This window comes from Cebidichthys violaceus, unplaced genomic scaffold (genome assembly GCF_023349555.1).
Source record: "Cebidichthys violaceus isolate CVI_PGR_0920_01 unplaced genomic scaffold, fCebVio1.0.p SCAF_8, whole genome shotgun sequence".
In the NCBI taxonomy this organism is placed as follows: domain Eukaryota; kingdom Metazoa; phylum Chordata; class Actinopteri; order Perciformes; family Stichaeidae; genus Cebidichthys; species Cebidichthys violaceus.
The window spans coordinates 7188916-7201320 of record NW_027176964.1 but is presented as its reverse complement, the minus strand read 5'-3'; the positions used below and the strand labels follow the sequence as shown (position 1 = coordinate 7201320).

Sequence of the window (12405 nt, the reverse complement as noted above, 5' to 3'; positions counted from 1 at the left end):
GCACCCTATCCTTGAGAGGTGGTGGCATGCTCCACTCTTACTTCACTTCTAATGAGCATGGAGGTGCAATGAGAAGCCTTGTTAGATAAGTGACACCAAATATCAGTGACGGTGACGAAGAGCACGGGATAACTGTAAAGTCTGGCATACAGCACGTCGGAGCACGGGAAGGCACAAATGGTCTCATTACTTCACTTTAGCATTGCTGTCGTGACTTTACAGCTTAATTGGAGTGATATCAGGTGTTTGGTTACACATGAGATGGAAAGAGGAAGTGTCTTGACAGAAATCAGTCACCTTCTAGGAGAAATATTACACCAGAGCCATCGCCACAACTCAGATGAGATGTAAGTGTGACACCTAGTGGCACTAAAAGTCATAATGTCTTGTCTTCATAAATGCAAATGAGTCATACGCGATTAGTGACACGTAAATAATTGTTAACAATACATCGTCATGAATACATCACTATACATCCTCATTTGAATAGGGCCTGTTGTAGGAACACACACATTCTGCATCTTAATTAATCACAAAATAACCTAAATTCCATATATACATGACCTGGTTTGTGCTTTCCCAAGGCACACAGTGAAGAAATGACTTTGCATTGTGCATTCACAGCAACTGGAATATCTCGCACATGTCATTTAAAGCCATAAATCCTGAGGCCAAAGTCAGCAGGGGGTTAAGAAGTTGCTGTGCTCCGAGTTCTTGGCAGCTGAAGGCTCCACTCCATATTGAACTCGGATGGAGCCAAGTGTCCTCAGACTCTCTGGTGGAGGGTGAAAACACCCTATCTGGAGAGATTGTTTTCACAGTATGCCGAAAACTAATTACAAGCAATAAATTAATTTCACGCTGCTGCTTTAGAATTAATTGCATCTTTACAGAAGTGACTGGAAGTGATGGCTCAAGCAGCTCTGATAAGGGTGGACACACACAAAGTGGTCCATTGAATTACGTGGCTTATCAGTGCCGTTGCTTAACATAAGGGTGCGCTTGACAACGCTCAAAGAAACGATCTAAAGCTCTCGTTTGTTGTCGCTTTAATTGCTGCGAAGGTATTTTTGTCATGCAGCTCCCATGGCGCACGCACACCATATGTTAGGACAGCTGAGCACGTTGTTTCGAGCAGTTGGGCTTTGTGGAAATGTTTTCTTTTGTGCTAACTGTGTCTTGTGTGAAAATGAAGGCAGTGTGCAGCAGTGAGCGTGCGAGGTGAGGCACCTTATCATTTAAGATCTGCTACGGGCATGTCAAACTCTTTCCTTCCAGATTTGGACTTCCACGATACATTTCACACCCGTTGAATGGTATTCGTCTATAAATAAACTGTCTAATGAATTTTGCTGTCCCAACAGTAACTCCGAAGGTCTTAATTCTGTGTCATCACCAGTTTGTTAGTAACAAACCCAACACAGAGGATGAACTCAGGGTTGCCATGGTGAATACATTGCGTGGAAATGTGTCCCGAAAAATTCCTCGGAATTCCAGTTACACACAAAAGCTTTTATTTCTGCAGAGGATGGTAATTAAAAAGAAATAAAGAGTGTTTATTGGTAAAATAGGGTTAATAGAACTGCCGTATGTGCTTGGAGTGCCTTCTTCAGATATTTGGGTTAACTGCTTATTTCCATTATTTTGAGTTAAGTGACTTTTCAAGATTCTCCTAATTGGCCCCGGTGGGATTTTGAGCAAAAACCCTTGATGTTCTCATCTCGTTCACATCCTCCCATAACTGTGACAGTATTATTGTAATTTGTGCAGATAATATTGTTGTATTTTTAAACGAGATTCCAGTGTTTGATCTTAGCGAGAAACCAGTTTCATTCCAATATCTAATTTCCCTATTTTTTTATTTTTTTTGTCCTGCTCTCTGTTGTCATCTTTGATACACCTCAGCACAATCACATGACAGATGGTCCTTTCTGGACCCTCTAATTATATTTCCAGCTTTAGATTTGTAATTCATCACACTGATTCATGATCTGCATGTCATCGAAACAAAACTTAGTGAATTGTTTACGAGCACCGATGCTTTTACATAATACAAAAAAACCAATTCTCTATACATTAATAATCTGTAATCGGCCAAAGCGCGATAACCTCAAGAACTCATGGGGGGATTTCAATTTGGGTTTCAATACATTTACTATACTGTATTATTTATTCATGGAACTCTGTGCATAATGTATCTAAGCTTGTTATCTACAGAATGTTGCCTTTTTAAACAAGCTATCAATAATGGACTAAAAGCAACATTGATTGGACCCTACAGTGAATTTCCTTTCACTGGAAAATCTTTCTCAAAGATGAGGATATTTTTCTGTTAAAAAAATAAAATAGATCACATCGTGGTGGAGCTTAACTTTGGGGCAACTTAGCAGCACCTTTAGCATGGAATAAATTACAGAAAAGGCAAAACAATATTGTTTAAATGCACCAACTCGATCTGCAGAAGCCTGGAGGTAAATATTAGCCAGGAGGCGTGGAGCTTGGCAGTAACACCGTGCCCTTCACATTGTGCAAGCTCGGAGTGCCACACCCAGTAAATCATTCACCAGAGTACACACAGACACTGGGCACAATGAACAACTATTTAGCTCTCACATTCTGTTCTATCGTTCTGCCAAAAAACTCAGTTAAAGTACAAGGAAGGCTTTTTATTTGATATTGATGCTATTTGAATCGTATTGCAACATGGGAACAAAAACTACATCTGGCACAGCAGCACAAGTTCACCAAAAGAAACATTCTTTAATGGCCATGCACAATTACAACGTCAACAACCCAGCATACACAAATTGGACTTAGAATATTCCCTTTTAATTTTCAGGTTCAAGGACATTTTTTTTCTCATCTGTTAAGCCATTCTTGTTTCTGGTAAGTCTGGTATTCAAACAGTTGCAGGCAGTGTCAGCAGCACCTCACTCATCACATTCACACCCTCATGCTGGCTTTCACAGGACTACTGTCAGTATGTTGGAACAACCTCAATGACACACAGGGCTGAAGCTACACCCATTTAACGGCCGAGAGCTGCGGAGGAATGTGTCTGCACAAATATATTACTGTATGAATTTGAAAACCAGTGAACGCAATCAACATTATTGTTTAAAATTCATAAATAATTCAAAACATGTCATTTTAGAGGAAGTTAGTTTATGTGAAATATTAAAGACGGCAGTTCTATTGTCTTATTTCATTTAGGCATTTCTTTTTTTCTTTTCTTTAAAAAACATATAAAAACTATAAAAATTGAGCAAGCAATTTAAACTCAGCCACAAAACTGCAAAATTGTATCTTACTTACTATAAACACTGATGATTAACAATAACCAAAATACCCAAACACTCATACAGTAGACCGAAAACCCCGCAAGCCTTCACCTGCAAATCTCATTCTACATGGAGAAGCAGGTGTAGATAATGGTGGATGACTCTAAAGGCAAAAAAAAACACATGACTCAACGCATGTACGACTGACTGCATTTGCATAGTTTTCAGTGTAAAAGACTTTTGCCAAAAAAAGCAGCAAAGAAAAAAAATAACGACAAAAAGCGACAGCAGAGAGGTGCGCTGACGCCACCTACTTGTTCTTTTTCTCATTCATGTTCAGGGGCACGCCAAAAACATTCAGATCCCAGGCCCGTCTCTGCATCCGGCACAGTTAGGAGTGAGCACCGTTATTTTTTAGCTCCATCGTTCATGTCTTTCTGCACACGTCTCCAAGAGTTTTGAACTTTGGTCCGAGCGTGTTCAGGAAGTCAAGGTTTTCGTCGTCGCCGATGTCACTGCAGCATCCCACGGAGCCGGCTGCGGAGCCCACCCCCTCGAACCCGTAGGAGCGGAGGTGGTCGTCCGCGTACCGCCCGTCGTCCTCTGTTTTGAAGTAGACCAGCTTCTGCAAGACGAAAGCGGAAGGGGAGAGGAAGCGCGTTATTACTCGGCGTGGACCAAGCCTGAGCGATAGGAGGGGAGATACTACACCATGTCTGCTCAGGATATGACTGGCAGTCAGATATTACACAGAGAAATAATATCTCTTACCAAGAAGTTGAGAAATAATAACGTTTGCCATCACGGCTTAGAGAACACGATTATATTACACCGGAGAGTTACCTGAGCCCTTACAGATAACAAAGAAGTTATTAAACCTCAGAGAATGAAAGGTGTACACATCTGGACACATTTAATTCGGCCACTTTTTGTGCTTCCTTCCACTCTTAGCCCTCCCTCTTTTTTTGTTATACTATAAATATATAAAAAATCTGAACTTTTTGTTACCTGTTGTAGATAGCGGCCGTTCGTTTGCCAGTTGCGAAGAAGAGTCGAGTCCTGGGCGAGGTATCTGTTGTCAAAGCCTTCAACGCTACCTATGTAATTTCCTCCTACCGATTGAGCACCATATTGGTTATACTTGCCAGCACTATTAGTATAGTACTGGTCGAAATCGGATGCGACAACATCGGAATTATACATCCCATTCACGTGGGTGCTTTTGGCTCCCATTGTGCCGGAGCCGTTGTTTGCCATCCATGCATTCGTCCCAAAACCCTGAACGGAGCCTTTCACTGCTGATTCAGCCCCTGTAGTGGGAACAATGATGAGACTGGAATCCTGCGGAGAAACAAAAAAAACAAACAAATCAAAAACAGGCAATCAAGTATCAATTAAATAAATGCAGCAAAAGAGAGAGGAAAAAAAGCGAAGATAAAAGAATGAGGTTTCTTTACAAGGCAATGGGCCGAAGCAATGCTTTGATTATGATGTCCTTACCACTTCTTCCCCCGGGGCCTCTGTGTTTGATTTGAGCAGGATTCCACCACTGTCTCCTCCATCGTCAAATTTCAGATGCTCTTTCGCTGTTGTGCAGAAAAGTCCGAGCAGAAGGGCTACAATAACAAAGCAAGTATGTTAGCAATGAATGCACAAGGAGTGCATTTTATAACAGTGTGGAAGGCATCACAAGAGTGAGCATTAAGACATTATACACTGTATAATGATACTACCACATATCATTGCTCTGTGCCTAATATACGATCCATAATTCAGTGGCACAACCTCTAACTTTCTATCACTCTCCTTGCGCTTTTACACATGCGTGAGCACAAAACTCCTGTTTCACTATCTACACAGCCTCACAATTCTGCTGGCGAGGGTATAGCAGCTGGGGAACTCACCGAGCAGTAGGAGGAGGAGCAGAGGCAACAGCAAAGCCAGTATACCCATTGGCCCAAATGACACAGAGGTTGGTTTGGTAACGCAGTCTCCATTCCTGCAGCGGCAGATCCTCACTGTTGCCGTCTGCGTTTTACCAAAGCCCTGCAGATCTTTAACGTCCAAGAGAACATTGTGTTTTCCAGTAGGAAGCTCTTTCATCTGCTGCAACGTAGCTGCTGTATCTGAGGAGGAAGCACGTGTCAAAAAGAGATTACTCTCCAGGGTTTTCAGAGAAATGTGCAGAACACGTTAATGTTAGAAAAAGTTAATTTTTTTCAGGACGGATTCAAGCAAGTGTTTTAAATACTTCACCAAAAGATGTCATTTCATATTTAAAAAAAGTTCACCCTCTGTAACATAGGCGGTGGAACGCAGCTTACAAAATTGGTTGCCATCCCCCACTAAAACAACCGCAAAACAATATCAAAACAGTCTTCGTTTTAGTGACTATGCATTGCCCATGCTGCAAATTCTTTGTTTCACAAATCAACACGTATACTCTTTATGTCCCAACCACATTAGGAAAGCCGAGTGATGAATCGGCCAGTAAATATCACTGTCTAACGTAGGCTCATCATAAATGTACAGTTTCGTATTAGAATACAAGTCGCCTAATGAGAAATTTCAGGACAATAGATGTTTGCAGCACTTTTGAACAGTGTCAGCATTACCTTGTTTGTCCACCAGGGAGCAATGTTTTCTTTTTTTTACAACTCTAAAATGTTCCACTGTACATATTATGGATGCGCTTCATTAAAAAAAAAATAATCTCAGGGATTTTCATCAAAAATGTTAAGTGGTAAAAAATATATTGGCTAATATATTGTTATCAGACTTTAAACAGCTGTTTGTATCGTTTCAGTGCTGGAAAGTAACTAGTTATATTTACACAAGTACTGCACTTTTCACTTTCTGCAGATTTTGACGGTTATACTCCACTACTTTTATTTTGATTTTTAGTTACAAAACATAAAATGCGCTCTTAAAATATGATATGAAGTAAAATACCTGTAGAAATGATAATGATCTAATAATGTAAAATATATATAGCAGGTCATTCTGTTCTCATTCTTTTGAAACTTTAAGTATATTTGGTGATGATTCTTCTGTAGTTTTACTTAAGTAAGACTTTGAATGCAGGTCTTAAGCCTCAAAAATGTATTATCAGTCAAGCTATTAGAAATCTACTTTATGCCTGACTCTGGCTCATTCACTAGCCATTGTGTTTCTGGGTTATTTTGATAACGTGTTTTGGAGATAGTAAATATTTCAATGAATACATTTTTTTTCCTTACAGAGCTTTAACAGATGTTTCGATAATGCATTGCTGCTGTTATGCATGTTTATTTTGTCTAAAAGACACTCTTCTAACAGAAAAAAATGAATACAACCACCTACCATTAAATCTTGTCACAGACCATTTGCCATCATGATCAGTTGGCAAACTAAAGCTGAACGGGGAGGAAAAGGGGCTCTGGTCTTTGTCTTCGGCCACAAGCAGAACCGAGCCGAGCTCCCCATCCTTCTCACAGGACACCAAGTCGGTGGTGGGGATAGTTGGGATGTTGTCGTTGACATCCTCCACCACGATGATGACTGTTCCTGTTCCTGTCTTGGCGCCTAAAATACATGAGAGTTACATTAGTATTTATACCTGATAAAAGAGGGCATGTTGAGGCAGAAAAAAAAGTGAGTGTGAATAATCAGGAATTTTCTAATTCCGACAAGCAGCTGGGTGTGAGCCCAATTTTCACATCAGAGAAGCGTGAGTCATTGTAAGTCACAAAACACGATGTGTCAACAGTTTCTCTCTGGCGAGACCTGCTGTTTGTTCAGACAGATACCGGCGAGGGTGGAGCTGGTGTTTGTGAACAACTTTCATATGGTGTAACAATGCCACAAAGATGCCTGACGGTGACGTCTGTGTTGATTAGACATGAAGACGACTCACTTTCCCAAAGCAAAGTTCTTGGTTTGGAAATTTACCAAACCTAACGAAGACGGAGTGAGTTTATAAAACAGGTAATGTGATGTGATTTAAAGAATTACATTTCTTTATCAGTCAAGTGGTTCTACGGTTCAGCAGAATTATGGAAGTACAGGAGATGTACTGGAGCGTATGTAATTATCTGAGTAGTAGAACGCTGCAGTCCTAAAACCATGAAATGAGTTCGCATTTTTGCACTTCCTGTTCCCTTTTTTTTTTTTACATGGAATTTGAAATTAAATGCAAGAAATAAGGTCTGTGGTTGACAGAAGCTCAAGACAGGTAACGGTTTTATTCTACGATATTAAATACGTCAGTGAATACCCCTCTTGTGAAGCTTTTACGTGTCTTAGAAAAGGCTGTAAGGGGCTAAATGACACCGACTAGTCCGCATTTACAGAATCGTTGTGTATACTCGCACTCACGCGACCGTGTTGTACTTCATTTATAGCGTATAATGTTAGCTTTTGACTTCCACCGATTGAATTCACTCCTCAAAAATCATAAAAGTGGTGTTCCTTTATGAAGAAGTCGTGTAAGTATTATAAACTTGTGTTTGCCGCGGAGCTTATTTTCTGCAACGATCCAAAAAATAAAACATCCCCAGTGCGACACTAACTTCCGGGGTTGGCCTACAAAAATACGCCGTCCCTGCACCACTATGCATCAGTGTGTTTTTGCCGTTATAATAACAGCTTGGTTCTGCGTGGAGTGCGTGGCTTACACAAGTCACAGAAGAGGAAATGTTCAGCATTTACAAGGAACTTACTAGCATCAACAGCCCTCATGGTGATGTTGTAGATTCCATTCTGGACAAACTGCGACTCTCTGTCAATTGTGTTTGCCACCTTCAGTTCCCCGCTGTCTTTGTCCACATTGATCCAGGAGGCTGGGTCTGTGATCTTGTAATACCTGAGAAAGGAGGGAAAACGTACTTGTTTATTAGGAACACCTTCTCCAATTCTGCAGTTAAAGTCTGCCCTCCAGTGTTAAAGAGAAGTAAAATGAACTTGAGTTGGGGTCTTGAGCATTAGCTGCAACTGTTTCTGCTGTCAGCTATACTGTGCCACAGGAAAGCTAATTGCTTCAAGACGACCATAAAGCAGGATGGCTTACTTGATGCCGTTGCTGCTCTTGGTCTCAGGATCCAGAGCTGTGTAACTTCCTATCACCGTGTCGTTTGGCGTGTTCTCTTTGACGATGAAGCGGATGGTAGGGGCTGAGAACGCTGGACCCTCATCTTCATCGAGGACAGTGACATCCACGGGGATGGACAGCCATTTGGCCGTGGTGCCAACCAGGTCGGCTTCATTACGTGCCATAATCTCAAGATTTACATTTTTGTTCTGCTCATGATCTAAGGGCTGGAAAAACAGGGAAATACAAATCTAATTTAATGCTGTGTTACAGGCCATAACATGTGAGTCTCTATATCATATTAAATAGCTACTAGTTTATTAATAATAATATTAAATCTCACTCACCTTTGAGACATACAGAAGCCCCTCGTTGGTTTTGGGGTCAGTATCGATTCTGAAATGTCCATTTTCATTTCCTTTCGTGATGAGAAATTTGGAAACCCAGTTCGGTGTTTTTATTAAATCCTTATCTTCAACGGGAATTCGAAGGACAAGTTTTTCATTTTCGTTTTCTTTGACACTGGCTGCAAACTAAAGGACACAAAAAGTGTGTTACTTAAATCAATTAAAACTCAAAACACTGACACCAAATACTTGACTGTCCAAAAACATTAAGACATAATTTTGAGATGTGAAATATATATATATATATATATTACATTTTTTCTTTTTTTAAAGTAACCACTTATCACTTACAGATGTTTTTGTGAAAGTCGGTGGGTTGTCGTTGATATCACCCACAGTAATGGTTGCCGTTGCTGTGTTGAACAGACCAGTTACTGCACCGCCCATATCTCTGATTTCTACTACCACCACATGCTTGTCTTTTACCTAAAGAAAAAGTGTGACAAAGTGATACGATAAAAAGGGTGAAGATGAGGCACAAGACGAAGATTTGTATGATCTAATTGGCATAATTCAGAACTCGATAATACAGTGGCGCTGGTACTCACCTCTCTGTCCAAGGTGTTGGTTGCCGTTGAGATGATACCGGTATCAGGGTTGATGGCAAACAGGTCTAATCCTGTCTTGAGAGAATACCTGATCTTGACGTGGAGGGTTTTTGCTTGGTCCCTGTCTGTAGCATTCACCCTACCCACCACTGTCCCTGTGGTGTAGAACATGAACAACGAGTTTATTATCCCTCAAACTGAAGATCTAATAGCGCAAGATTACTGGTGTATATTTCGTGTTCCTCACCTGCAGCGCTCTGCTCGAGCACAGTGTATTGCATTGAGTCTCGGAATGTCGGAGCGTTGTCATTCACATCGTCCACATCTATTATGATGTCCAAAGATTTGTCTGTCTCCTGCTTGGTAGTTATGTCGAAGGCTCTGACTGTTAACTGTAATGAAAAAAAAGTCAATTTTACTATTTAAATTTCAATGACAGATTAGTTAAAGGGCCTTTCAGCCAACGTGCAGCAATGTCAAACCTGAATTATTCCACTTAAGGGTTGAATCAACATAATAAACAGTTTGGCTCGACACTACAGTTGTCGATTAATTGTTTAAATTGTTTTTTAGACAAAAAAAGCCAAACATTGCTGTACCCAACTTCTCTGTTGGCCTTAGGAAATTCGGAGGGGGCATTTTTTACAGTTTCATGACATTTTATAGACCAAGATCGCTTCTTTGAGAAAAGAATCATCAGATTAATTGGTAAGGAAAATAATCATTGGTTCTAATGGTGTTTCACACTCACTATAAACCTCGGGAACTCCTCGCGATCAACTGCCTTATGCACAAACAACATCCCAGTTGTGTTGAGACTGAACACATTCATTGGAGGCTGATCGACGCCAGGCCCACTGATGGTGTAGAACACTTTATGCTTGACTTCCGAGTCCGACACAATCTACAACGGAAATCAACAAATTCAAACATATTCAAGCCAACACCATTAAACACAGATTTCAATAGACAATCTGGTGGTGCAGGTATAAAAAAAGAAGAAAAAAAGGAATTAATCACTGCATGAACTCAGTGGAAAGTAATGTATTTAAGAGGCGTAATCACATAATCTGTGTGTGTGTGCGTGTGTGTTTGTGGGGGGGGGGGGGGGGGGGGGGGGGGGTAAAATGTGTGGATTTGTATTGCAAATAATGCGATAAAGATCAAATGTAAAAAGAAAAGAAAAAGCTTATATTTTCAGGATTAGGATCAGCTATAATTACCATGTCAATGGCTCTTGGATACAGTCCTTGACTGTTCTCCAGTATGTTGAAGGGGTGGGGACTCCAGCGTCTCTTGAAGCGTTTCAGGAAGCCTGTGGGCTCCTGGGAAACACAAACAGGGTCAGAGTTGTTTAGAGATTCTGACATGTATAAACCTGCTATAATAGCTTACAGCCTCGGCGTAACCTCACCTGTTTTCCCCCCGTTGTACTGTGAACAAGGTGAACGACCATCTCCCTGTCCGGTCCACTGTTGTCCTGAGCCAGGACAGAAAATGTCCGCCCCGCCGCTGCCACCGACACCAACGTTACGGTTTCTATCACCCCGCTGCTCCTCACTGTAAAGCTCGGGTCGCTCGAAGTTAAGCGCATCGATTCGATGTCGCAGTCGGACACTTTAACTGAGAACCGAGAGAGGAAGAGATAGTGGTTAAAAGGCGGCTACAAAACCAGTGCACGGGACAATTCATGCGGTGAAAATGGAGACTACTGTTCGATAAAGAACGAACGAACAGACTGCTGAGTGAGGTGGCCCACCTGTCGTGATTTTGGATCCAGGTAGAAGTGCGTTTGGCACAACTATGTACAGAGAGGTCGGGATTTTACACGACTCCACACAAGACAGGATCTGAGGTAGAGAGTAGATCTCACAGTGAGTTTCAAATGAGATAGAGACATTGTGTGCATTTCCTAGCAATCATTTGAATATGAGTCACAGGTTTAGTTGGAAACTTAAAAAGTATAATGTATTAATCAGTGCATTGTATATCTTATCTATTAGTTAGAGACAGGATACATATACGTTGACTATAAAAGCCTCAGACTTGAATGGACAAGGTGGAGGAAACTCAGGAACCGGAGAAATTGTGGACAAAATTCTGCACATAAATGACAATATTCTAACCCTGGAGAAATGAATAGGTAGGTGCGACACAATTACCACAACCAACATTTTTCCTGCTAAAGAAACACTAAAAATGTATCTCTTTCAGCTTAACGCGGTGGTCTAACGTTACAATCGTATCGAAAAATACCTTAGCAGGCGAGAGGATGTGTATACAAAAGAAGAAAAAAACTTACCAACAGCGAGCAGAGGTTGAAAAGTAAAACATTCGCCATTGTTGAACACTTTTGATGGACTTTGTCCGAAGGAGGAAGCCGAACTCAACCGACGGTGAATCGTCCGAAAAGAGCGACGGGTGGATTAGTGTGTGTGTTTAAAAAAGCTCTAAAGAAGACACCCGTCTGTTTGAGCGCTCGGTGCCGTCATGGGGGCTGGGCTGACTGTCCTCTGAGCCGCGCGCGGTATCTGTCGCTGCTGGCACTGAGTCAACAGACAGACACACCTTTGGCTGCCACACCCAGACTCTCTGAGCCTCCCTGTTGAGATCCGCTGGCCAAAGCACCCTGGGGCTGTTCTCACTGTTGTTTTGCCATTGTGCTGAACACGTCAACTCATAAAAAAAACCTTTGCATTTATATATTTTTGTTTTCCTTCTTCGGCCAGCAGGGGGAAACATTGCATTAATGTGCCATTTAATGTAATTCTGTAACATTTCAGAGTGTTGCAAGACAAAGCTAAAGATTATGATTCCCCATGGATCTTTATTATTGTTGTGCCATATGAGCCTGTAGAAGCACTACAATGTCTTGCAGGTATATTACATTGATTTCTATTAATGCTGAGCAGGTGCTTTTAGTTGTTTAAGCTACAGAGGAAAAGTATACGTGTCTGTGTTGTTGTTGTTTTTTTTCATGTTCTTTGGTATAATTACTTGTTTGTGTCTCTGCTTGTTTTTCTCAGACCAGAAATTGACCCCTGCATGCTCCCTCCTCTCTCCTCAGCTCCACTGAAGCATTCTGGTAGGAGGAGCAGAAT

General features: G+C 41.2%; 1 protein-coding gene across 1 annotated transcript; it reads right to left on the bottom strand.

Moving 5' to 3' along the window:
• Positions 1-2651: 2651 nt before the first annotated feature.
• dsc2l (desmocollin 2 like) lies at positions 2652-11893 on the bottom strand. The gene is made up of 16 exons (XM_068738047.1): positions 11607-11893; positions 11064-11154; positions 10719-10927; positions 10528-10629; positions 10056-10208; positions 9552-9696; positions 9305-9459; positions 9048-9182; positions 8697-8882; positions 8329-8576; positions 7982-8124; positions 6624-6845; positions 5186-5407; positions 4782-4897; positions 4290-4622; positions 2652-3906 (listed from the first exon to the last, which is right to left on the bottom strand). Exons 1-16 carry the CDS (start codon positions 11643-11645, stop codon positions 3709-3711), a joined length of 2697 nt encoding a protein of 898 aa, XP_068594148.1. The 5' UTR covers positions 11646-11893; the 3' UTR covers positions 2652-3708.
• Between the last annotated feature and the right edge of the window lie 512 nt (positions 11894-12405).

Coding starts and splice junctions, on each gene's coding strand:
- dsc2l (XM_068738047.1), bottom strand. CDS start 11,645: ATGGCGAATGTTTTACTTTTCAACCTCTGCTCGCTGTTG. Junction 10,209..10,527: donor ATCCAAGAGCCATTGACATG/GTAATTATAGCT, acceptor TTTCCGTTGTAG/ATTGTGTCGGACTCGGAAGT. Junction 8,125..8,328: donor AAGAGCAGCAACGGCATCAA/GTAAGCCATCCT, acceptor CTCCTTTCTCAG/GTATTACAAGATCACAGACC.